The sequence below is a fragment of the Xenopus laevis genome, chromosome 8S (assembly GCF_017654675.1).
Source record: "Xenopus laevis strain J_2021 chromosome 8S, Xenopus_laevis_v10.1, whole genome shotgun sequence".
NCBI classification, from domain to species: domain Eukaryota; kingdom Metazoa; phylum Chordata; class Amphibia; order Anura; family Pipidae; genus Xenopus; species Xenopus laevis.
Genome location: NC_054386.1, coordinates 11,738,998 through 11,766,256, shown reverse-complemented (window position 1 = coordinate 11,766,256; position 27,259 = coordinate 11,738,998). Strand labels below are relative to the sequence as shown.

The 27,259-nt window shown below is 39.1% G+C and overlaps 1 protein-coding gene across 2 annotated transcripts in view; it reads left to right on the top strand.

Annotated features, from left to right (window-relative positions):
* LOC108699777 (cytoplasmic dynein 1 heavy chain 1) overlaps positions 1-25,504 on the top strand; it is a 79,094-nt gene extending 53,590 nt beyond the window's left edge. For both annotated transcript variants that reach the window (XM_041574657.1, XM_018232328.2), the window contains exons 53-78: positions 2,605-2,722; positions 2,824-3,039; positions 4,445-4,657; positions 5,642-5,769; positions 5,974-6,127; positions 6,223-6,369; positions 7,338-7,488; positions 8,017-8,270; positions 10,159-10,293; positions 10,974-11,068; positions 12,067-12,241; positions 12,336-12,411; positions 13,808-13,968; positions 14,225-14,336; positions 14,450-14,510; positions 15,039-15,162; positions 15,285-15,398; positions 16,306-16,476; positions 17,590-17,807; positions 17,900-18,003; positions 19,574-19,785; positions 19,904-20,057; positions 20,968-21,110; positions 22,393-22,561; positions 24,339-24,466; positions 25,091-25,504. In XM_041574657.1, the coding sequence (XP_041430591.1) occupies positions 2,605-2,722; positions 2,824-3,039; positions 4,445-4,657; positions 5,642-5,769; positions 5,974-6,127; positions 6,223-6,369; positions 7,338-7,488; positions 8,017-8,270; positions 10,159-10,293; positions 10,974-11,068; positions 12,067-12,241; positions 12,336-12,411; positions 13,808-13,968; positions 14,225-14,336; positions 14,450-14,510; positions 15,039-15,162; positions 15,285-15,398; positions 16,306-16,476; positions 17,590-17,807; positions 17,900-18,003; positions 19,574-19,785; positions 19,904-20,057; positions 20,968-21,110; positions 22,393-22,561; positions 24,339-24,466; positions 25,091-25,219 (3,862 nt within the window). In that variant the 3' untranslated portion in view covers positions 25,220-25,504. The remainder of the gene's footprint in view (positions 1-2,604; positions 2,723-2,823; positions 3,040-4,444; positions 4,658-5,641; positions 5,770-5,973; positions 6,128-6,222; positions 6,370-7,337; positions 7,489-8,016; positions 8,271-10,158; positions 10,294-10,973; positions 11,069-12,066; positions 12,242-12,335; positions 12,412-13,807; positions 13,969-14,224; positions 14,337-14,449; positions 14,511-15,038; positions 15,163-15,284; positions 15,399-16,305; positions 16,477-17,589; positions 17,808-17,899; positions 18,004-19,573; positions 19,786-19,903; positions 20,058-20,967; positions 21,111-22,392; positions 22,562-24,338; positions 24,467-25,090) is intronic.
* The last annotated feature ends 1,755 nt before the right edge of the window (positions 25,505-27,259 follow it).

Genomic DNA, 27,259 nt, shown 5'->3' with positions numbered 1-27,259 from the left:
TATGCATCTTGAATAAACGTCTTCACTGTTTCACTAAAAACAAGCTCTCCAGTGAAATCTTCATTTTCTACATGATATCGCTTTTCTGGACGTGGCAAACCCAGATCACTGTTGGATTGAGCCATCACTGACTAATAAGGTTTGTGGCAACAAGTTTCTTGCTGTTTTGGTTACTCTAACTGAGCCTGTTGAGTGCTGTATTTTTATATATAGATAGATAGATATGCACACAAGCCATGAATATCTTGTATCTAATATCCTTATAAACGGTGAGTTCTGATGTCATCAGTTATAAACGGTGAGTTCTGAAGTCATTTCTGCCACATGACTCACTGAAATGTGTGTATTATAATAAAGTACCCCCAGTTGCAAAATTTATACAAGAGGGGGTACTTTCTTCGAGAGAGAGATAAAATAGAGAGAGAGAGAGAGAGATAAAATAGAGAGAGAGAGAAAATAGAGAGAGAGAGAGAGAGAAAATAGAGAGAGAGAGAGAAAATAGAGAGGGAGAGAGAAAATAGAGAGGGAGAGAGAAAATAGAGAGGGAGAGAGAAAATAGAGAGGGAGAGAGAAAATAGAGAGGGAGAGAGAAAATAGAGAGGGAGAGAGAAAATAGAGAGGGAGAGAGAAAATAGAGAGGGAGAGAGAAAATAGAGAGGGAGAGAGAGAGAGATTAAAGAGAGAGAGAGAGATTAGAGAGAGAGAGAGATTAAAGAGAGAGAGAGAGAGATAAAAGAGAGAGAGAGATAAAAGAGAGAGAGAGATAAAAGAGAGAGAGAGATAAAATAGAGAGAGAGATAAAATAGAGAGAGAGATAAAATAGAGAGAGATAAAATAGAGAGAGAGATAAAATAGAGAGAGAGATAAAATAGAGAGAGAGATAAAAGAGAGAGAGAGAGAGAGAGAGATAAAATAGAGAGAGAGAGAGAGAGAGATAAAATAGAGAGAGAGAGAGAGATAAAATAGAGGGAGAGAGAGAGATAAAATAGAGAGAGAGAGAGAGATAAAATAGAGAGAGAGATAAAATAGAGAGAGAGAGATAAGATAGAGAGAGAGAGAGAGAGAGATAAGAGAGAGAGAGAGAGATAAGATAGAGAGAGATAAGATAGATGGATATATATACATTTAATATAATGTAAAAAATAAATGTTAAATGTAATTCATAAAAATGAAAAGAAAGGAATTTGTTGATACTTTAAAAGACAGAGCATTTTTCCACTGAATGGCTCCCAATCATCCATGTTAAATGTAGAAAATAAAGAACTCCAGACCCAAAGGCTATGCGATAGAAGCAACAAAAATGTACATACTATATTGAAGTAGTCTCTTTTTGGTAAGAGTATAGCTTTGTGGATAAAAAGGGTCCTGCTTAACAGTACTCGGTGAAACTGAAAAAATCTTGTTGTACTGGAACACTTAGTTTATGCTACAGCACTCTGGTATAGATTGGTACTTCTCATATAATACAGGCCCATCATCAAAACTGCTGTCCCTATATCCTCCAGACTTACTGTGGATCTGCTTACACTAAAGATACAAAAAGCAGGAAGATTAGCTAATTGTGTATTATCGTACATTAAAGTGCAAGTCAACCCCAAAATAAAAATTTGCCTAATAAAAGAAACCATTATTCTAAGCAACTTTCCAATAGACATTCATTACAAATGGTTTTTAAGTTATTTGCATATTTATTGCTATTGAAAGCAGTGTTTCTCTTTCTATTCTCTGCCCTGGTGGCTCAGACTGTTATTTGCAAAGTAACAACCAGGAATTAAGCAAATGCTGCTTTCAACAGCAAACATTTTTACAAGTAACTTTAAGGGGCCAATTCACTAAGGGTCGACTATCAAAGGTTAATTAACCCTTGATATTCGACTAGGAATTGAAATCCTTCAACTTCGTCATCGAATGATTCGAAGGATTTAAATCCAACGATCGAAGGAATATCCTTCGATCAAAAAAAGTTAGCCAAGCCTATGGGGACCTTACCCTTAGGCGAACATTGACTTCGGTAGCTTTTAGATGGCGAACTAGGGGGTCGAAGTATTTTTTAAAGAGACAGTACTTCGACTATCGAATGGTCGAATAGTCGAACGATTTTTACTTCAAATCCTTCTATTCGAAGTCGTAGTCGATGGTCGAAGTAGCCCAAAAAAAACTTCGAAATTCGAAGTTTTTTAACTTCGAATCCTTCACACGAAGTTAGTGAATCTGCTCCTAAGGGTCAGGGCACACGCTCAGATTCGGGGAGATTAGTCGCCTGGCGACAAATCTCTTTTTCAGGGCGTCCAACAACTTTTTTTTCCAATAGTCCATGTTTTCAGAAATTATACAACTGTCTTTTCCCAGTTAAGTTTGACCTGTTTGTTTTTGCCAAGTTAGAGTTTTTTTGAGGCCTTAAAAATGCTAGTAGCATTAGTTAAACAGTAGACCTTATAACCCCTTGTGTAACACGAGTTCAGTAAATAGGGCTTCAATTGGAAATACTTTGTGCATTGATGGAAAGTGTTGACTTCACTAGTTATGGTTAGATTAAAATTACTATTTATTAATCACACAAAATACTCATGAACCTTTTCTAATCATGCATTTCTTTTTCACTAGTGATGTTATTCGTGAAAAGATGAAGAAGAACTATCTATCAAACCCAAGCTTCAATTATGAACTTGTAAACAGGGCTTCCTTGGCATGTGGTCCTATGGTAAAATGGGCAATAGCTCAGGTAACCTTCATTTTTTTTTGGTCTTCTAGTTCTTTATTTGTCTCTGCACATGAACAATTAAACATTTTCCCCAATGTCACTATTGTCCCTGTTTGCAACAGTTGAACTATGCTGACATGTTGAAACGCGTGGAACCTCTGAGGAATGAGCTACAGAAACTTGAAGATGATGCTAAAGAAAACCAACAAAAAGCAAATGAAGTGGAACAGATGATTCGAGATCTTGAAGCCAGCATTGCCCGTTACAAGGAGGAATATGCTGTGCTCATTTCTGAGGCTCAGGCTATCAAAGCAGATTTAGCAGCCGTAGAAGCAAAGGTAAAACCATTTTGTTTAAATGACATGGAACATAAAAAAGTAAAATCACTTATTTGAAATGACCTGCAGATGTTGGCTCTGTAGTCCAGAAATGTCTAAATTTATGAAGTAAGATTATAGTAACAATGTAGTAATTGAACAACGCCTTTTTATTTTTATTTATTTGGTTTTCATTTTACAATTTTGCAGTTTAGATTGAAAAAAAAAAAGTGAAAGGAAAATATTAGTTTGAAAATATTAATGCACAGTTTCATTTTGCAAATATGTTGTTTTCGAACACACCGATTCCTGTAGTAGTTGTTACATTTTCCTTACAAAACTACCAAAATTAGGGATGCACCGAATCCACTGTTTTGGATTCGGTCGAATCCGGAATCTAATCCTAATTTGCATATACAAATTAGGGATGGGAAGGGGAAAACATTTTTTACTTCTTTGTTTTGTGACAAAAAATAATGTGGTTTCCCTCCCCATCCCTAATTTGCATATGCAAATTCAGGTTCAGCCGGGCAGAAGGATTCGTCCGAATCCTGCTGAAAGGCCTAATCTTGGCTTCGGTGCAACCCTAACCGAAATACTATTTGTCAAGGGGTGCCCTGACCTTGGCATTTAACTGTACATACCATTAGTCATTTAGGCATATAAAGTCCCCCTTATCAGCCATGTCCTCTCATAAACTGCATATTTTCAAGAAGATTATAATTAGAAATCATATTTGGTCAACTCCATGGTTAAATGTTAGTTTGGACGAGAATGTGTAGTTTGATACAGTCCTGCGATATCTGCTCAAAAACAGAGAAAATTTAAAACTTACAGACTGCTAGATTTTTGGCAAAGTGTTTAAATGGAGAGGCTGGTCGATGCACAAAGGGTCTGTTAACATAAATGCCCCCCCCCCCCCAAAATTTGGATTAGACAAGTAAAACTAAAGATGCAGGAATTCTGGTGTAATGTCTGTAATAGCTCAGATACTTGTTAAAAATAATTTGTCTGGTAGGATCATAGTACATAGTCAGGGATCTATTTGAGGGAGAGTAAAATCTTCCTAGACCCAGTTTTATGTTTTTATTTGAAATAAAATTTAATCTGAAATGGACATTCTCTTTGGAACTCTTTGATATTATTTAATTGTATTATGATCATCTTTTTAGTGTTAGACAAAGTTATTTTTCTGAATTACTCCCATAACAGCTGTACTAGTTACATAGTTACATAGTTAAATCGGGTTGAAAAAAGACAAAGTCCATCAAGTCCAACCCCTCCAAATGAAAACCCAGCATCCATAGTTGTAACACAAACCTCCCTGATTCTGGGGGCTTTGATTAAACACAAGGATTTTGGAGATTATCAAAATAATTCTGCATAGTAAAACCAAAATAATAAATAAGTATAACCCTTTTCACAGGTAAACCGTAGCACAGCTCTCTTGAAAAGTCTGTCTGCTGAACGTGATAGATGGGAAAAAACAAGTGAAACCTTCAAAAATCAGATGTCCACTATTGCAGGCGATTGCTTGCTTTCCGCAGCTTTTATTGCCTACGCTGGCTACTTTGACCAACAGATGCGACAGAACTTGTTCACAACTTGGTCACATCACCTGCAGCAAGCCAATATTCAGGTAATCTATTTTATACTCGATGATGAAGTTTTGTTTGTTTGGGAAAACCAAACCTGACATTGGCAGCTTTTCACAGATTGAAGTAAAATTTTCAGCATTTTCCTGCTAACTTTGTACAGGTATCAGGACCTGTAACTTGTTTATCTGTAGCTTTCATGCTTGGTATGAAATTCCATATATACATTTTAAAGAACAAGTATAAGTGTTGCTTATTTGAAAGGCACACCTCTGGTCTCTTTTGTAGTGGTATTAGATCTCCTGTATTTTCAGCCCATGATCTGTTCAGACGCCACTGTTCAGAAAAAAGCGCTGACTTGAATAAAAAAAAAAAACCCCATAATGCAGTGCTCCTTTACCAAGACCAGGAGCATGCGCACGCAATATGGTGTTAGGAGGCAGCACATGTGCACAAAAGAACTTCAGGAAAGCGCATTGAATTCTCTGAGCAGGAGCACACCATTTTATATGCACAGTTGCGGCGGCCATCTTTATTACGTCTTCAGCGGTCACTGATCAACATAATAGTAGGCACCGAAAGTGAAATATAAAGTAATGCGCAAAAAGAATCGATCAGCTAGTGCAGGGGGGCTGAATTAATTCAATGAGACCTATGCTGAAGGGTTTCCTTTAGGGCAGGGGCACACGGGCAGTTTCGGGGAGATTTAGTCGCCTCTTCTGCAGGGCGACAATCTCCCCAAACTGCCTTCCGCCTGCTATAATGAGAAAATGCCAGCGCAATGGCATTCGCGGAGCTTAGATTTCTGAAGTTGCCTCACGAGGAAACTTCTAGCGACTTTGGTAATTGTAGCGCCGCAAATGTATTGGCGCAGGGGGTTTCTCATTATAGCAGGGGGAAGGCAGTTCCGTGTGCCCCTGCCCTAAAGGAAAACCTTCAGCCTAGGGTCTCATTGAATTAATTCTGCCCCCCTTAATGAGTGAACTATTAGCCAAATTTGATTTCTCCACTGTTTGTTTATTACTTAGTTCCGCACAGACATTGCAAGAACTGAATATCTGTCCAACGCAGATGAGAGACTACGGTGGCAAGCAAACTCTCTACCTGCAGATGATTTGTGCACAGAAAATGCCATTATGTTGAAACGATTTAACAGGTTTGTAACCGTTTTGGCTGCATGCAACAGAAAAAAAAATTGCATTTCAGTGCTTTTTATTTTTAAATTGTGTTTTTGAAATGCCACTACCACATGTTCTGGCTTTACATTTCTGCTTGGCAGTCTAGTGCTCTGGCTTGCAAATATGTGGTGTGTGTGTGGGAAATTTAGAATTGTGCAAATTATCTCTCTCACTTCTGGCAGGTATCCTCTGATCATAGATCCATCAGGTCAAGCAACAGAATTTATTATGAACGAGTACAAGGATCGCAAAATAACACGCACAAGCTTTTTGGATGATGCTTTCAGAAAGAACTTGGAAAGTGCTCTGAGATTTGGTAACCCACTCCTTGTTCAGGTTAGTAGTAAAATATTTACTTCTTATTACTAAAAGTAGTTAAAGGATTGCAAATGACACTTTTTTTTTTTTTTTTTTGTTGGCTTTTAAATTAGGATGTTGAGAGCTATGATCCAATTCTAAATCCTGTACTAAATCGGGAAGTACGGAGAACTGGTGGCAGAGTATTGATTACTCTAGGAGACCAGGACATTGATTTGTCTCCCTCTTTTGTCATCTTCCTTTCAACCCGAGATCCAACAGTAAGTAATATTTAAAGGAAACGTGTGGAAAACAAGACTGTGCCAGTGCATTATATTTTTAAATCTAGAAGGAATGTGCTTAAGGGCTGGGACACACTGGGCGATTTGGGGAGACTAATCGCCGCGACTTTCCACGACCAATCTTCCCCGAATGCTTCCCCTCGCTCTGCGCCTGGCTAAAATGAAAAATCGCCTGCGCAAATCACACGTGGCGATTTGTTTTTCGAAGTCGCCCGAAGTTTCCTCGCTGCGTTTAGTCGCCAGACGACTAAATCTCCCCAAATTGCCCAGTGTGTCCCTACCCTAAAGTAGTGTTTCGGGTTATTTAATTACTGCGCAAGCTCTACTAGTCCTGCCCACCTCTTCCATTTCCTGCTGCCTCCTTTCCCAGGCTGTGCAGGGGAGCCGGAAGCACTCTGCACTGTAGGATAGGAACCAATCAGCAGCTAGGCTGACCTGATAGGGAACTAAAGCCTGTGTGACTATTTCAGGATTGTTCTTGGCTATTCCCCTCCTGCTGTTCTTCTGACAGAGACCATTAAAATGCACCCACCCCTCATTTGACACATAAGCAGTGGCTATAGCAGATCTATAGGGAGCTATAGGGGCCATTTTTATTGCAAGTGACCCTTTTTGTTGGCTTTTAAATCAGGATGTTGAGAGCTATGATCCAATTCTAAATCCTGTACTAAATTTGGGAAGAACTGGTGGCCAGGACATTGATTTGTCTCCCTCTTTTTTCCTTTTGGTTATATGATATTTAGTTGGGACAAAGTGAGTGGTTTATTACAGTGGGTGACAAACACCCTTAATTATTTAGTGTCCTGGAGGGTGGAGCTTAACCCCATAGGTCCTTGTGTCCCCCTTTTGACTACAGAATCCTGTTTGTTATCCTATATGTCTACTTCAATATTTATTATATAACATTGTTGACCCTGAGATCATTAATATTGCTTTTGTATTTTTAGGTTGAGTTTCCACCAGACCTCTGCTCCCGTGTGACATTAGTTAACTTCACAGTGACGCGCAGTAGCTTGCAGAGCCAGTGTCTGAATGAAGTTCTTAAAGCTGAAAGGCCTGATGTAGATGAGAAACGTTCAGATCTCCTTAAACTGCAAGGTACTTACTAAATATATTTATTTTAGGCCATTTCTGTGTTTATTAAACTCAATATAAAAATCCATTGTCTTCAGGCAGGAACATTACCCTTCTAGCAGCCTATAGAAAGTTTGTCAACAGTTTTTTTATTTTTATATAGATATATTTAAAAGAATATACATTTATATATATTTTTTATTTTATATATATTTAAAAAAAAATTACAACAGAGGGGGCCAATTTGCCCATGGGCAGTAACCTATGGCAACCAATCAAATTGCTGCATTCGTTGTTTTACTTGCAGCAGACTATAAAAAGCTAAACACTGATAGGTTGCTATAGCTAACTACCCATGGGCAAATTTTCCCAGTGTTGATAAATGAGCCCCAGAGAGAGCTAACCAAAGTTGGAAAACAAACTTAAATCAGCCCTAAAGCCAAAATTTAAATTATCATGCTGTCTGTCTTTGCATGTTTTGTGAATAGTTCATGCCTTTTAAATCCATTATGTTATGTAGCATTCAATAAATTGTTTTTTTTAACCATTCAGGTGAATTCCAACTTCGTTTGCGCCAGCTAGAGAAGTCTCTGCTGCAAGCACTTAATGAAGTGAAGGGCCGTATATTGGATGATGACACCATTATTACCACATTAGAGAACCTGAAGAAGGAGGCGGCAGAAGTCACACGTAAAGTAGAAGAGACCGATCTTGTTATGCAGGAAGTTGAAAATGTCTCTCGGCAGTATTTGCCTCTCTCCTCTGCTTGTAGCAGCATTTACTTTACTATGGAATCACTCAAGCAGGTGAGGATTATCTATTTTAAATGCATACGTTTGCACAAGGTTGTTGCTTGTTCCTAGTATGCTCTGCTTAAAGGAGAAGGAAAGCAACCAAGGCAGTGTATTGCCAATAGATTAGCCACAACAATACAAGCTAGAAAACAATTTTTATTCTTTAGAATGCTTTTCCATACCCAAGTAAACAGCTCTAGACACTGTCTGTTTGTTTAGGATAGCAGTTGCCATATTAGCTTGCTGTGACATCAATCTCCCTACTCACTCATAGCTCTGAGTTTAGATTACAGTAGGGAGGGGGAGAGGAGCAAACTGAGCATGCTCAAGCCCTGCTCTTGAGGTTTATGCTGAAAACAGGAAGTCTGATACAGAAGCCCATGAGTACACAATAGAATAAAATAAATGCAGTGTTTCTTTTGACAGAGGACTCAGAGCAGCACTACTTATTTATTTATATACTGCGTATTTATATAGACCTTTCTGATAAAGCTTACTTCATTTTAACCTTTCCTTCTCCTTTGACACTCTGTATGAGAGTTTTTATTTTAACATTGTATTAATCTTTTCGTGTAAGTAACCTTTAAAAAAACAAAAAAAACTGCTTTTGCACATAAAGTGCACACAGAATGAAAGGTGGTACAATTTATACAGATAGACCTATGTGCACAATATCATAAAAAGAGACATTAAAGGACAAGGAAAGGCAAAAAAATAAAATCCCTTTTTTACTTTCTTTAATGAAAAAGAAACCTATCTCCAATATACTTTAATAAAAAAATGTGTACCGTTTTTATAAGAAACCTGGCTATACAGTGAAATTCTCCCTTCATTTACTGCTGTGGATAGGAATTGTCAGACGGTCCCTAACTGCTGAGCAGGGAAACAATCCTACTTATGAACAGCAGGGGGAGCCTCCGCCTTACTTCCCAGCCATGCAGAATTCAAACAGCTTTGTTTATGATGATCCCTAAGCATCCCAGACCACAGCATATGCTGGGTCAGGCAAAGGTGTTAAAGGGATCCTGTCATCGGAAAACATGTTTTTTTCAAAACACATCAGTCAATAGTGCTACTCCAGCAGAATTCTGCACTGAAATCCATTTCTCAAAAGAGCAAACAGATTTTTTTATATTCAATTTTGAAATCTGACATGGGGCTAGACATTTTGTCAATTTCCCTGCTGCCCCTGGTCATGTGACTTGTGCCTGCACTTTAGGAGAGAAATGCTTTCTGGCAGGCTGCTGTTTTTCCTTCTCAATGTGACTGAATGTGTCTCAGTGAGACATGGGTTTTTACTATTGAGTGTTGTTCTTAGATCTACCAGGCAGCTGTTATCTTGTGTTAGGGAGCTGCTATCTGGTTACCTTCCCATTGTTCTTTTGTTTGGCTGCTGGGGGGGAAAAGGGAGGGGGTGATATCACTCCAACTTGCAGTAAAGAGTGATTAAAGTTTATCAGAGCACAAGTCACATAACTTGGGGCAGCTGGGAAATTGACAATGTGTCTAGCCCCATGTCAGATTTCAAAATTGAATATAAAAAAATCTGTTTGCTCTTTTGAGAAATGGATTTCAGTGCAGAATTCTGCTGGAGCAGCACTATTAACTGATGCATTTTGGGAAAAAAAAATTTCCCCATGACAGTATCCCTTTAACAAAGTTACAAGATGACAGCCCCCTGTGGCCAACTTTGAAAGCATAAATCATTTGTTTGATTAGGCTTGTGGTGCAGTAAATTCATGCTTATGTTTAGTATACAAAATACAGCATTTCTATCTTAGATTTAGACTTTCCTTGTCCTTTAAAAGCACTGTTGAGGGGATTGTAATGGATTAAGTTTTAGATCATATTGAAAAGCTCAATCTTTTTATTTATTTATTTATTTATTTTTTGTTCCTAGATACATTTCCTGTACCAGTATTCTCTTCAGTTTTTCTTGGATATTTACCATACCGTACTGTATGAGAATGGGAACATGAAGGGAACCACAGATCATACTCAGCGCCTCTCTGTCATCACTAAGGACCTTTTCCAGGTATTATAAATTTTCCTGGGAGGAAATCTGTGCACATTTAGCCTCAAGAAATAGGTCTTCTTTTATGCACGTACAGGTATAATACCCGTTATTCAGAATGCTCCGCACCTGGGGTTTTCTGGATAAGGAGTCTTTCAGTCATTTTTCCACTCATTTGTCTACTAATCATTTAAACATTAAATACACCCAATATTGTTCTGCCACTATAATAATAACTATAAGGATAATTATATTTTAGGACCAAGTCCAAGGTACGGTCCTGTTTCAAGGATTAAAAGGAAATAAGTTGCATTAATTAAAGGAGAACTAAAGCTTAACCAAAGACATAGGGCAGAAATGTACATTTATGAGTGAGTTTACTGACCTCATTTTAAAATAATTTTGTACAAAGCAAGTGGAACACACCTAAATATTCTCTAGTTATCCAACTTTCTGGTTCTTGCAAGTAATTTTAGTAGGAGAAGGTAGGTAGATAAAGGATTTTTTCTAACATTTAAATAATACATGATCATGCAGAAAAGGTGTCTAATAGGTGTAGACTTTGCACGTCTTCTGATACTTTTCTATTGCTAGAAACTAATCTGTCTGCATAGATGGTCAATTATTTTTCAGAGCAGCAAATAAAGTGTGTTTTAACAACATATATCTGAATATGAAAGGATAATCACTTTTATTTTTAGGTCGCCTTCAATAGAGTTGCTCGGGGCATGCTTCACCAGGACCACATAACTTTTGCCATGCTTCTTGCAAGAATAAAACTGAAAGGGGCTGTTGGGTAAGGTGTTTCCTAATTGTATGAATTCGGTTTGAGAAACTATATAGGCCAGCACATTGGTGAAAGGATAGTTTTTATGAATAACCAACTGGGGCGTCCAGGCACTAAAGAATAAACTGAATATAATATGTCACATGTTTATGGGAAAACATGTTTTTTCAAAACACATCAGTTAATAGTGCTGCTCCAGCAGACTTCTGCACTGAAATCCATTTCTCAAAAGAGCAAACGGATTTTTTTTATATTCAATTTTGAAATCTGACATGGGGCTAGACATATTGTCAGTTTCCCAGCTCCCCCAGTCATGTGACTTGTGCAAGCACTTTAGTAAAGAACTACTTTCTAGCAGGCTGTTATTTCTCCTACTTAATGTAACTGAATCAGTTTCACTGGAACTTGGCTTTACTATAAAGTGATCTACCAGGCAGTTGTTATCTTGTGTTAGGGAGCTGCTATCTGGTTACCTTCCCATTGTTCTGCTGTTGGGCAGCTGGGGGGGGGGGAAGAGAGGGGTGATATCACTCCAACGTGTAGTGCAGCAGTAAAGAGTGACTGAAGTTTATCAGAGCACAAGTCACATGACTGGGGGCAGCTGGGAAACTGACAATATTTCTAGCCCCATGTCAGATTTCAAAATTAAATATAAAAAAAATCTGTTTGCTCTTTTGAAAAATGGATTTCAGTGCAGAATTCTGCTGGAGCAGCACTATTAACGAATGCATTTTGAAAAAAACATGTTTTACCATGACAGTATCCCTTCAAATACAAAACTAACTCTGAGCCAAGTTGTCATGAGTGTAGAAAGATAGAGGTATTGATACTATAAAGTTTTATTTTTGGCCAGTCAGTCGCACTGTCACATCTCTAAATCTGTTAGTTTGCTAAAAAAAAAAAAAAGTTTGCCTGATGTAGCAATCCAATTTACCACTGTACAATGAATACTCAAACTTGACTTTTTATCCTGCATCACGTTGTTACTATCATCATTGCCTTTCTAGGGAACCTGTATATGACCTTGAATTTCAGCATTTCCTAAGAGGAAAGCAGATTGTGATTGGTTCAGTGTCTGTGCCCAAAATCAGTGGATTAACAGAGGAGCAGGTAGAAGCCATGATGCGACTCAGCAATCTGCCGGCATTTAAGGATATAATCTCAAAGGTTGAAGCTGACGATGTAAGTCTGCAATAGCATTGATGAAATATAACTTAAAAAATGTTTTTATGCAGTAAGTATAACCATAATGAGTCTTATCTCTCTTTATAAATAGCAATTCTGCATATGGCTAGAGAGCAGCTCACCTGAGCAAACCGTGCCATATATTTGGAGTGAAGAAAACCCTGCAAGTAAGTGAGATTAATTTTACTGAATTTTATCCAATAATTATAAAACCGGGCCATACCCCTTTATAATATCACTGCAATGGCCTGATAATGACTGGTAGCCGCAATTAAAGCACTGAACTTCACTCTCCAGCAAGGCTTAAATCAAGCAACTCTTTGGGGGGAATTCACAAAAGTGGTGATATTGAGACCAAATAAATGTGTCGGATTTCCCACAAAAATTCACAAATATCTATCTCCACTTTTGTGAATCTGTCTCTTAGACAGTTTTCAGATTTTGTCTTTTGCACGACATTTTATAGACCTTTTTTTTCTGAATTTGTCTTTAGCTCTTACTACACCTGTCAGTCAGCCATCAAATTGGATTTTTTGGGGCGTGGGGGTTATTTTACTTAGGAGTATTATACATCATTTTTTTTTCAGGATAACCCGGGCTTTCTAAATCTGCCTACATGTTTGTGTAATTCCACTACTGTAACAAGATACACGAGTCTAAATAAAAGAAATGCTATTTTGTATAATATTGGGATTTGTATCAGAAATATGTTTTATTATCTTAGGTCAAGTGTCTAATTGCTGCTAAAGCTAAAAAATGGCTGGCAGGCTTTACTTTTCCTTTAGATAATATATTCACTCAAATTGCTAATATTGCCTCATTCATTAAGCTAAAAATAGTAAAATAATGCAAATGTGAGTTAAAAACTTTACATATTAAATTGTATAAAATACACTTTTTTGTGTAATCTGTGTTTTAATTGTTTTATTAATGAGGCGTTTACACCTATAGGGTTAGACAGAAACTTGTGCCCTGACTATAAAATGCGAATTCCTATTAATATGATAATAATTCCCCAATGGGGCACCTACAAGAGCTGTGAAATGAAGAACCAAAGCAGAGCAAATTATCTTAGAATTGATCTGACACATGGAGGAAGTTATTCTGAGCTTTACTCCATTTTTAAAAAGTCGGAAAAAAATGTCGTTTTTGAGTCATTTTTATTTAGCTTGAAAGACAAATTCATAAAATGTCTGTAAACGGTCTTTCTTTCACTAAATTATGAAAAGTCTCGGTTAAGTCGGAATTAAGGTGGATTTCTGTTTGTGAATATGGAAAAGTATTTTGTTTACCACCACTTTTACTCCAGAAATGGGCTCTCTCCACTTTTGTGAATTCCCCCCTTTACGTCTTAATGAAATGAATTACCAATAGTAAATGTGTTTGATATTTCTGAAGATTTTACTTGCAACTTTGCATTTTATCTTTTAAAAAAAAAAAACGCTGGTTTTGTTCTGTGTGTATATGAGAGAGGTATAAGTTTTGACATTTAACTGCTTAAATTTTATGACATTTTGTTTCGGATGATGTCACATATAACATTCCTGTTGTTCTTTTCTGTAGCACCAATTGGACAAGCTGTTCATCGCTTGCTACTCATACAAGCTTTTCGCCCAGATCGACTGCTGGCCATGGCACATATTTTTGTTTCTACAGTTCTTGGAGATTCTTTCATGTCAATCATAGAACAACCTATTGACTTGGCACATATTATAGACACAGAGGTAAAATAGCCATAAAAACGACCACCATTCCAGGGGTGAAACTGTAGTGGGAGCGGTCGCTTTGGCCGCCCAGTGAAACACTGACCACAGGATAATAGACTAGACTATTGACACTTTGTCTTATAACACAGGTTATTTATAGGACAGGTTATTTATAGGACAGGTTATTTATAGGACAGGTTATTTATAGGACAGGTTAACTTAAAAGAGAACTTTCTGAGAACATATCTGAGAAGGCTTTCTGTTTTCAATCTAGGTTAAACCCAATACCCCAGTCCTCATGTGTTCAGTACCTGGATTTGATGCCAGTGGACGAGTCGAAGATCTGGCAACTGAGCAGAACAGTCAGATCACATCAATTGCTATTGGTATGCGAGATGTCCCAATAAAGCCTGCGTGAACCATTTAGGTTTTAAAAATATTGTATTTCTGTGGGAGTTCCTAAAATATTAATCTATCCCTCTTGTTTTGTGTACTAAAGGTTCAGCCGAAGGCTTTAATCAAGCAGAAAAAGCTATAAATACAGCTGTAAGATCAGGAAGGTGGGTGCAAGTGTATTATTTTTAATATCTTTTATATATAGAGCACTAATTAGCCACATCATTCCCCTGCATTAGTTGAGCACCCCATCATAGAACTCCTATACAATAACTGCACTGTTTTGTGTAAACAGCCTATAATGATTGATATAAAGTTGTACAGTGTAACAGTGGTGTGAAAGATCGTGATTCTTCACCTTGAAAATGCTGAAAATAAATAGGGATGCACCGAATCCAGGATTCGGTTCGGGATTCGGCCAGGATTCTGCCTTTTTCAGCAGGATTTGGCCGAATCCTTCTGCCTGGCCAAACCGAATCCTAATTTGCATATGCAAATTAGGGGCTGGGAGGGAAGCCAGAAAGTAAAAAAAAATTTCCCCTTCCCACCCCTAATTTGCATACGCAAATTAGGATTCGGTTATCTATATCTGCCAAAATGCTATTCCAGGAAGATTTTTTTTGATGTCTTTATTTTCCTATTTTTTTCCTACTTTCATTTCCTATTGTCATGTAATGCTATGCTTGAAATAGATGGGTGGTGCTGAAGAATGTTCACTTGGCACCTGGATGGTTAATGCAGCTGGAAAAGAAACTGCATTCTCTGCAGCCACATGCTTGCTTCAGGCTGTTCTTGACCATGGAGATTAATCCCAAGGTAGAAACATTTCTAATTGCATTAAAAGATGTGCATTTCTATTGTGGAGGAAAAAAATATGTATATTCAATGATTCTACCAAAATACCCTGATGTCTTAAGATAAATGTTATACTTTCTAAGGTACCTGTGAATCTGCTCCGAGCTGGACGTATCTTTGTCTTTGAACCACCTCCTGGTGTAAAGGCCAACATGTTGAGAACATTCAGCAGTATCCCTGTTTCGAGGATTTGTAAAGTGAGTACATTTGCTTTTATCTTATATATAAATTACATTTTTATTTTTTGTGTTCTTCTTGGTGTTGTTACTATATAATGAGTGCAGCATATTAACAGTGTGGCTCAGTATATGGAACCTGAGCTGGGTGTTGCAGTGCCTACTTTAAATGAGCTGCTAGATCTCTTCTGAATAGGAGTATACCATTTTCTTTTTGCTTAAAGGAGAAGGAAAGGTTAAAGCAAAGTAAGCCTTATCAGAAAGGTCCATCTAAATATATCAGTAAACCTTTAAAGTAATGCTGCTCTGAGTCCTCTTTTAAAAGAAACACAGCATTTCTTTCCTTCTATTGTGTACACATGGGCTTCTGTATCAGACTTCCTGTTTTCATCTTAAACCTCATTGCCCTGGGCGTGAGCATGCTCAGTTTGCTCCTCTTCCCCCTCCCTTCTCTGCTGTAATCTGAGCCCAGAGCTATAAGTGAGCAGGGAGAGACTCAGGCAGGAAGTGATGTCACACCAAGCTAATACTGCAGCTGCTATCCTAAACAAACAGCGAGCTTCTAGAGCTTTTTACTCAGGTATGGTAAAACATTCTACAGATTAAATATAGTATTCTAGTTTACACTATTGCAGCTAATCTATTGGCAATAAAATTCCTCCATAGCTTTCCTTTTCCTTTAAGGTTAAGAGGTTTACCATGTATTTATAAATTGTGAAAAGATGATTGCATTGTGTATAAAAGATTTAAACGATTTACATGAACAAGTAACTTTGGTCTGCAACATGTTAAAATCTTGGAGCTGGTGTTATAACATCTTATTTTTATGTTTCATAAGACTCGTTTATAAAGGGAAATGTAGGGAGCCGACCCTATTGCTGAATTTACGCACATGTGACTTAGATATTTTTTTTTATTTGTCATGTAGTCTCCCAATGAGCGTGCTCGATTATATTTCCTCTTGGCTTGGTTCCATGCTATTATCCAAGAACGGCTGCGCTATGCTCCTTTGGGCTGGTCTAAGAAGTACGAATTCGGTGAATCTGATCTCAGATCTGCTTGTGATACTGTTGACACCTGGCTTGATGACTCTGCAAAGGTAAGAACACACAATAATCCCATAGGGTCAGGTGCTAAAGCAGTAATTAGTCACAGGTCAGGAAAAGCATATGCAAAGTCCAATATACTGCAGCACACTGTTGAGTGAGTAGCTTTTCAGCAAAAATATTTTATTGGCTCAAAACATATGAGCAAACAAAGAGCGGCAGCGTTTCGGACCCTTTATCAAACCTGATAAAGGGTCCTGTGAGGCCCGAAACATTGCCACTCTTTGTCTGCTCATATGTATTGAGCCAATAAAATCACTTTGCTGAAAAGCTACTAGGGATGCACCAAATCCACTAGTTAGGATTCAGCCGAACCCCTGAATCGTTCGCGAAAGATTTGGCCAAATACCGAACAGAATACTAATTTGCATATGCAAATTAGGAGTGGAAAGGGGAAAACATTTACTTGTTTTGTGGCAATTTCCCTCCCGATTCCTAATTTGCATATGCAAATTAGATTTCGGATTTTTGGATTCGGTGCATCCCTAAAAGCTACTCACTCAACAGTGTGCTGCAGTATATTGGACTTTGCAACTGCAAAGGTAAGAAGTCCGGATCTGGGCAATGTAGGCATCATCTGGGCTAATGGTTTCTACACGGGCTGATAAAAATCTGACAGACAGAGTTGGTAGCTTATTGGCCCGTGTATGGGGCCCCCCCGACGGGCTTCCCCGATCGAAATCTGGCCTAAAGTCGGCCAGATCTTGATCGGATGGGACTAAAAATCCCATTGGATTGCGGCTGCATCTATTAGTTGATGCGATCCGACCGCCCGTAAAGCCACCGTTAGGATCCGATCGTTGGGCCCTAGGGCCCACAATCGGTTCAGCCCGATATTGCCCACCTCAAGGTGGGCATATCGTGTTTGCCGATGTCCATTCATGTAAATCTACATCGCCAAACTAGCAGATCTCTCCGTGTATGGCCACCTTTAGCCTGCTGGGCACAATTTTGTGGGCTTTTCAGGCAGATAAAATCACCCTGTGTACCATAAGCCTTTAAACAGATCATTGTATATATGACTTCTCAAACGATCCCTTATATTGATGTTTTTTACAACGGACCTCATTTTAAAATAAATGTGCTGTACTTATCCATTTCTGCAGGGCCGTCAGAACATTTCACCAGATAAAATACCATGGTCAGCCTTAAAAACTTTGATGGCCCAGTCTATTTACGGAGGGCGGATTGATAATGAATTTGACCAAAGGCTACTAAACACATTCCTCGAACGACTCTTTACAACTTCAAGTTTTGACAGCGAGTTTAAATTGGCTTGTAAGGTTGACGGACACAAGGATATCCAAATGCCGGATGGCATCAGGTAACCCCACAAGCTGTCATTTGACTCCCTGCAAATAATAGATAGTTTCACTGTTTACAATAACGTTTTTTTTTTTTTTTTTTTTTTTAAAGACGTGATGAATTTGTTCAGTGGGTGGAGGCTCTCCCAGATACCCAGACCCCCTCCTGGCTTGGATTGCCTAACAATGCAGAAAAAGTTCTTCTCACAACACAGGGTAAAATAATGCTCTATCCAAAATGTAATATAGGAAAACATGTTCTATGCAGTCAAGGGCACTGCTGATTGTAAACACACTAATGTGCTTATGCCATAGAGTTGCAGTTAACGGATAAACATAAAAACGCACAGGGCACACGCAGCTTTACTTTCACAAAATCTGTTACTTAATCCTCTTTCGTTTCAGTAAGACCTATCCTGGAGTGTTTGTCCTCATTCCAAACTAACTGGAGAGCGGTGTCCTTTTTCCTCTTGTAGACTTTAACGCTTGCATCTTTCTGTTCTTCCGCTGGACAAATGTAGGATTACAGTTGTAGCTGTTTCCACGTTTCATTTTAATTATACATTGTCCACTTTAATCGGGTGGTTCACCTTTGAGTTAACGTTAAGTATCTTATAGAACGGCCAATTCTAAGCAACTTTTCAATTGGTCTTCATTACTTTTTATAGTTTTTTTTAATTATTTGCCTTCTTCTTCTAACTCTTTCCTGCTTTCAAATAGGGGTCATAGAGCCAATATAAAAACAAATGCTCTGTAAGTATTGTTATTGCTCTTTCTATTACTTATCTTTCTATTCAGGCCTCTCCTAATCATATTCCAGTCGCTTGTTTACATCAGTTCTTGGTTGCTAGGGTAATTTGGACCCTAGCAACCACGTTGCTGAAATTGCAAACTGGAGAGCTGCTGAATAACTCAAAAACCATAAATAATAGAAAATTAAAACCAACTGCAAATTGTCTCAGAATATTATCTGCATCAGTGATCACCAACCAGAAGCTCATGAGCAACATGTTGCTCATCAACCCCTTGGATGTTGCTCCCAGTGGCCTCAAAGCAGGAGATTATTTTTGAATTCCAGGCTTGGAGGCAAGTTTTGGTTGTATAAAACCAGGTGTACTGCCAAACAGAGCATCAATGTAGGTTGACAATCCACATAGGGGCTACCAAATGGCCAATCACAGCACTTATTTGGCACCTCAAGAACATTTTTCATGCTAGTGTTGCTCCCCAACTCCTTTTACTTCTGAATGTTGCTCACGGGTTCAAAAGGTTGGGGATCTCTGCTCTACATCATACTAAAATTTAATTTAAAGGTAAACAACCCCTTTAACCACTTCTGCCATTCTTGGTCTGGTCTCATCCTTCAACAGTCTTGTACTTTCATTGCATTTGTGACCATCATAAACGCCTGCTTTTTACCCTACTAAAATTGTGCACACGTTTATGGTGTGTGTATGTATGGTTGCGCAGTGTCTTTTTTTTTTTTTTTTTTTTTCTGTCTACTACTACTACTACTACTACTACTACTACTACTACCATTGCTATCGATCTAAAACCATAGCAATGCAATTTTGGTGAATTGATTGTATGCGAAGTTTTCATTTATAAAGTAGAGTGTCGTCATAAACTGCAATCTTTTAAGCAGTTCCCATCATGTTTTTATATATTTTTTTTCACTTTTGTTTGCACTACCCCTAGTATGGTGTTAAAATGCACAGATCCATTCTTTATTTTAGCTTTTTTTTCCCCCTTTACTTAACGCTTCCTCAATTTTCCTGTGGTTCAGGCATTGACATGATTGGTAAAATGCTGAAAATGCAAATGCTGGAGGATGAAGACGACTTGGCTTATGCAGAAACTGAGAAGAAACAAAGAACAGACTCCACGTCTGATGGTCGTCCGGCCTGGATGAGAACGTTACACACAACTGCTTGCAACTGGCTTCATGTGATCCCACAAGCCCTCAGTCATCTGAAACGTACAGTGGAGAATATAAAGGTTAGCTCAAATAAATATATGTATCTAATATGCACACACAACTGTTTTCCTTTAGTCAGAGCAATTTGAGCATTTTTATGTCCAGTTAATTTGTGTTGGTTTTTACGTTGCATTTTAGGATCCCCTGTTTAGATTCTTTGAAAGAGAAGTAAAGATGGGGGCGAAGTTACTCCATGATGTGCGTCAGGACCTTACGGATGTTGTTCAAGTGTGTGAGGGAAAGAAGAAGCAAACAAATTATTTGCGCACACTCATCAATGAGCTTGTAAAAGGTATTGTGTATACTATAGATATTTTGTTGCCTTGCTTTATAAACCGTATATACTCGAGTATGAGCCGAGTTTTTCAGCACCCAAAATGTGCTGAAAAAGTCTACCTCGGCTTATACTCGAGTCAGCTAAAAAAGTTGCTGCTTACTCACTGATTGAAGCGTGCAGTGACTCCTCCATGCTGCCCATACTTCTCCCCCCTCGTGGCTTGATTCTGCTTCCTTAGCCCCTCCCCTCTCAGCTCTCGTCACTCAGTACTCGCCCTCCTCAGGACTGAGTGACAAGAGCTGAGAGGGGAGGGGCTGAGGGCTAAGGAAGCAGAATCAAGCGAGGAGGGGGGAGAAGTATGGGCAGCACGGAGGAGTCACTGCATGCTTCAGATCAGTGAGTAAGCAGCAACTTTAAAGCTTTAAATTGGCCATGTCCTAAAATTAATTTCTCACCCCTAGGCTTATATTCGAGTCAATACATTTTTCCCAGTTTTCTTAGGTAAATTAGGTACCTCGGCTTATACTCGAGAATATAATGGTCTTTGATTTCAGACCCATTTCTTCAAAGTTTGCATTGATGTTTTATCGTATTTTCTTGTTAAAGGGGTAGTTCACCTTCATTTTGTCATTTTAGCAGCTATCTGGTTGCTAAGGTCCAACTAACCATAGCAACCAGTAGGGGTGCACCGAATCCACTATTTTAGTAACCCCCATTTGGAAGTGTCGAAGAGGAATAGTTTTAGACTGGTGATTTCTTATTTGGAAACACTTGTTTATATCTCAACACTGGGATTTAGATGGGTGTCGAGTAATGAACAATTGATAAATGCAAAGCCTTTTTGTGCTAGGGCCGACAGCTCTAATCCAAACAGATATCTGGTGGAAAGGTAACAATAACCTCTGTTTTTATTCTTTCTCAAAAGGAATACTGCCTCGCAGCTGGTCCCGTTTTACTGTTCCTGCTGGAATGACTGTCATACAATGGGTGGCAGATTTTAGTGACCGAATTAAGCAACTGCAGAACATTTCACAAGCTGCGGCTAACAGTGGAGCAAAGGAACTGAAGGCAAGTTATACTGACTTTACTGCTGAACATCTGTCTTATTCCAGTGTTGAAGCTTTGGTTGAAAATAGGGATGCACCGAATCCAGGATTCGGCCTTTTTTCAGCAGGATTTCGATTTGCCTGAATCCTTCTGCCTGCCCGAACCAAATTTGCATATGCAAATTAGGGGCGGGGAGGGAAATTGCGTGACTTTGTCACAAAGGAATTAAAAAGATGTTTTCCCCTTCCCACATATGCAAATTAGGGTTCAGTATTCGGTCAAATCTTTATCAAAGGATTCGGTGGTTCGGCCGAATCCAAAATAGTGGATTTGTTGCATCCCTAGTTGAAAAGGTTCATTGTTCTTTTGTTTGCAAATGTGTAGGTAACTAAAATGCTGTTGCTATCTTGTGCTGCACGTAGCAACATATTCACAGTGAACGCTATGCATCACCACCTCCCCTTTCCTTTGTACAAAATGCGTCTCGATAGGATCAAGTAAAACAATCGCTGGAGTAGATAACTGTTTGACACCTACTATTTTATATATTGCAGAACAAATTCACAGTGAGGATTTGTCTAATTTAGGGATGCACCGAATCAACTATTTTGTATTAGGCTGAACCCCCGAATCCTTTGCAAAGATTCGGCCGAATACCGAACCAAATCCGAATTTGCATATGCAAATTAGGGGTGGGAAGGGGAAAACTTTTATTTCCTTGTCACGCGATTTCCTTCCCCGTTCCTAATTTGCATATGCAAATTCGGATTTGGAATCCTGCTGAAAACTACTACAAACAACGTTTCAGGCCTGCGTGGCCTTTTTTCAAACTTGAAAAAAGGCTACGCAGGCCTGAAACGTTGTTCGTTTGAGATCCAAGCCAGAAATCCAATAAAGGCTTTTTAAGATTATACACAATTTGGATGGTGCTGTGATTTCGTTTTGCATTATACCATTATTAATCAGAAAAAAAGTATCAAAAAATAATGACTTCGGAGAGAAAAATACTCACAGTTCACCCCAGTCCATGGGTGCAAAAATCCAAAACAGAAAGAAGTTGTGAGTTTTCTCCAAAAGTATAGACCAAAATTAAGATAGAAAAATTCAAATCATTTATTGGGACATACAGATGTTTTGTACCTACTGGGGCACTTACTCATAGTCTAAATTAGCAACTTCTTTCTATTTAAAATATTGCACTGGAGATGTACACAGACAAATTACTTTATAGTCCCTATAAATGATGTTCAGAATTTGTATTTGTGTGATTTCCTTTTGATATTTCGATCTTTTATCCTGGCAGAACATTCACGTGTGGCTTGGAGGTTTGTTTGTGCCTGAAGCTTATATCACCGCAACACGTCAGTATGTGGCTCAGGCAAACAGCTGGTCTCTTGAAGAGTTGTGTCTGGAAGTCAGTGTTACAACTGCACACAATGCTGTTTTCGATGCTTATAGCTTTGGAGTGACTGGTATGTATAGCCAATAAAAAGACAACTGAAATGTTTGGCTTTAAAGTGGTTAAAATTGTAGTCCCTTCTGCGTAATGTAAAAACAACCCAGAAGCCATTAATGACACGTAAGCCTAAATTCTCTGTTTTAGGCACCCCCAGTAAGTAACGTTTCTTACCCCAAATCAACACTCTTAAAGGAGAATTCAACCCATAATAAAAAAATAAACTCTTCCCCCCCCCCCTAATTTTTTTACTCCCCCCTCCGTGCAGATTCTGGCCTCGGAGTTCACGGCAGCCATCTTCTCTGGTAATCTTTGCGTCTTGACAGCATTTTCGCCGAATGCCCAGTTGGAGAAAATTTTTGGTCTCTAACAACTGCACGTGCGCTGAAAGTCACACATTTTCCGGAAATTTTGGTGACTTTTGGCGCATGCGCAGTGGTTCAGGACTGGAAATTTACTCCAACTGCACATGCACCAAAGCTTACGAAAAAGACCAAAGAAAGAAGATGGCGCCATTGAAAGTCGAGGCCAGAATCTGCACAGAGGGGTGAGTAAAAAATTAGGGGCATTTGCCCGGGGGGGGGCAGGTAGGCTGAGGGGGGGGAGTAACGAGGGGGGTCTAACCAGGGTAGGGGAGGGTTTTTTTTTTTATAAAGGGTTGAATTCTCCTTTAAGTAATAACTACATGCCCAGGTACTTTCCTGATCACTGAGCTTGTATCCCTTACACCGCACTGGACTGGTCTAAGTGTCCCCCTAGACCAGTGATCCCCAAACAGTGGCTTGAGAGTAACACGTTGCTCTCCGACCCTTTAGATATTGCTCCCAGTGGCCTCCAAGCAGGAGCTTCTTTTTAAATTCCAGGCTTAAAGGCAAGTTTTAATTACATAAAAACCAGATGTACTGCCAAACAGAGCCTCCTGATACCCAAGCACAACCCTTATTTGGAAGCCCCAGGAACTTTTTTCATGCTTTTGTTGCTCTCCAACATTATTTTACACTTGAATGTATCTCAGGAGTATAAAAGGTTGAGGACCCCTGCCCTAAAAAATAAAATTAGATCATTTTGCTTTGATCGACAATTCCCCAGGTCTGGGCCAGGACTGTGGACCCTTTGTTTAACAAGTGATTTTATTCACTGGTACCTGATAAATTGTCTGCCCCCCACCCCCATTGAATTGATTTCCTTTTCCTTTAAAGCAGAAGTTCCAAAATTCTTTGGTCACTATTTCTTGTCTAGACACTGCAGACTTTGGTCAACCCTAGTCGTCTCCCCAAGCTATTTTTAATAGACTTTAATTACACAGAATTACAAGCAATGATTAATGAACACCGATGTAGAGATCGCGTATTACTAGAAAGCAAAAACTATAAAAACTTTTCCATTTAAGGGCAGAGACAGACTAGAAGTTTCAGGGAGATTAGACGCCTGGTGACAAATCACCTCTCTTTTGGGCAACTAATCTCCTCGAATTGCCTTTCTGCCGGCTAGAATCTAAATCTCCGGTGGGATGGCACACGGAGCGCTTAAGTTTTCCAAAGTCGCCCGAAGTTTCCTCGTGAGGCGACTTCGGAAAACGAAGCTCTCAGAGTGCTATCTCACTGGTGATTTACATTCTAGCCGGTGGGGAGGCAGTTCCGGGAGATTAGTCGCCTGAAGAAAAGGCGATTTGCCGCTGGGCGACTAATCTCCCAGAATCTTCTCGTCTGTCTCTGCCCTAAAAGAGTTCACTTTCAGGTTTCTTGGTGTCTGTCAAATGTTCATTCATGTCTCCTGCTAAACTTTCTACACAGGCCTGAAACTTCAAGGAGCAACTTGTACGAACAACAAGCTGAACCTCTCAAATGCCATCTCCACGGTGTTGCCCATTACACAGCTACGCTGGAGCAAGCAGACACACACGGAGAAAAAGGCTAATGTGGTCAGTGTTTTTGGCTTCAAAATAGATCTGTTTTACAAATAAATTCAATTAACAGCATTAAAGGAAATGTAATGACTCCAACAGACATGCCACAGAATTACTTGAATACTTTGTTGTTTATACAGGGGCATAATAATACGTCTGTAGTACCAATACACATTTAAAGTGGACGTACCTTTAGTCATTGACAATTTCAGTTTTTAATTATTGGTCCATTCCTTGTAAATGAAGTCTTACTATTTTACCAGGCAGTAACCAATCAGTGACTTGAGGGGGGGCACATGGGTCATATCTGTTGCTTTTGAATCTGAGCTGAATGCTGAGGATCAATTATAAAACTGAACAGATATGACCATGTGACTCCCCTTCAAGTCACCGACTAACTCAGAGTTAGAGAGCTGAAAAGCAGGAAGTAGAGTTCTGGCTATTATGTTAGACATCCAGTCACTCCAGCCTTTATACATTACATTTTTGACTAACTAACTATATTAGAAACATTTTTTATTTTGCACAGCCTATCTATTTACCCAGTTTTTATTTTTACACTGAACTGTTTCTTTAAAGAATTCACAAAGTGACAGTAAGTGCCATGAAGTTACTAAAGATGTTTATTATCTCTTCCAGGTGACACTACCGGTTTATCTGAATTTCACCCGCGCCGACTTGATTTTCACAGTTGATTTTGAAATCGCCACCAAGGAAGGTCTCCACAGTTTCTATGAACGGGGTGTGGCGATCCTGAGCACAGAGTAAAGAAAGGCTCGTGTTAGTGGCCAGTGCTTAATGTAGATCACCGAGTATTGATGGTGAAGTTCAACATGTCAGAAGGTAAAGAAGCAGGAAACCATATTTTAGGGCTTTTGGAAAGTGGATAATAAAGATGTTTTTATTGCAGTTGCAGGAAGAGATCGTTGTAGCCAAGTGAAAGAAGGAAATTGGGAGGTTTACATTAAAAAGGAAAATATTGGGAGTGATTTCAGATTTTTTTACATTGTCTAACCATGCATGTTTTACCCGAATAAATGTTTAAAGCATTAATTGTGGTGCCTGTTGCTTCTAATGGTCAGTGGCAAATTATACATTTTTTCCTTAAAGGGGTTATTCACTTTCATCATATTTTTATATTCAAGAAAATGAAATACTTGACAGATTTGCAATGTACCGGTATATGCATTGGCAGTTTTGGAAGGTTTCCTAGATAACTGCCAGTTTAGATCTGTGGTGCCTTGGAAGGAGGTCGCCGACCCCACAATTCAGAGTGCTACAATTCTACATAGCACTCAGTGTGGACAGCAAGAGTAGTAATGTTCTTCACCTGCCTGTAACTTCTGTTCCCATTTGTTTGCTACTAATCAATTCGATTTCTGAGCACCTCTTGTTATTTCTGCAAGACATTATTGGAACACATCATTGCACACTTATTTCTACAGTTCAATTTTTAGGATTGGAGCAAAAACTGAGCTCTAGACAATAAGAATAAAGTAGGGACGTACCTAATCCACTATTTTGGATAGGGATGCACCGAATTCAGGATTGGGCCTTTTTCAGCGGGATTCGGATTCGACCAAATACTTCTGCCCAGCCGAACCAAATCCTAATTTGCATATGCAAATTAGGGGAGGGAAATCGCATGACTTTTTGTCAGAAAACAAGACAGTAAAACCGGTTTTCCCCTTCCCACCCCTAATTTGCATATGCAAATTAGGATTCAGTTCGTTGGTTCGGCCGAATCTAAAATAGTGGATTCTGTGCATCCCTTATTTTGGATTCAGCCGAACCCTCAAATCCTTTGAGGAAGATTCGGCCGAATAACAAACCATATCCTAATTTGCATATGCAAATTAGGTGTGGGAAGGGGAAAACATTTCCCTCCCTGCCCATAATTTGCATATGCAAATTCGGATTCAGTTCGGCTGGGTAGAAGCATTTGGCCGAATCCTGCTGAAAAAGGCCAAATCCCCAACCGAAACCTGGATTCGGTGCATCCCTAGAATAAAGGGACATGAAGAAGGCCGTGTTATTATCAGTCACCTGGATTAAATGATGGTCCTCCTTCCCAGCATGATGTATAACATGATGTGTAACATGATGTGTAAAGGGCAGGCAGTTATAAAGTCACCATTTTTGATGGGAGCACATTTAATAGGGCACAAAGAGTAGGACAAATAAGTGAATGAGCCCTTTAATTAAACTTAAATCTCATTATGTTCTCAGTAAGATCTTATAGAACATCAATTTGTGGGCCACGTGATTAAATGCCAGACATTGTATAAAAACCCCATTGGTTTACACAGATTTGGGCTGACAAATAGGGATTTGCAGGAATAACGATGCGCCTGGCCCCTCTGGTAACCCAACCCCCTATAGCAAGTGTTGATATGCGGCAAGTGTAGCGCTGCTCTGATCTATACACTTGTGCCTGTCCATTCGGGTAATGTCAGAATTATAAGGCACAGGTTTATAGCAGCAGAAGTGGCCTGGGAACAGCTTTAGAAAGGGCAGATCAATAATTTGTTAATCCGAGTATCCCCAAAGTACAGACACAGAAGTGCCGACATGCTCTTGTCCTACAGTTGTGTTCATAATAGCAGTGTGTTTTAAAAAAGGGAATATTGGGCTGTTCCAAAAAACAGCAGTGTCTGAATTCTTCTTTATAAACTCAAACATTCACTGTATAAACTAGGGGTGTCCAACCTGTGGCCCAGCTTGAAATGCTCTGTTCCCGAGGAAATGTCATGTCGCAAAGAATATGCCCCCCCCCAACCTAATGGGCCGGTCCGCTGCCACTAATTG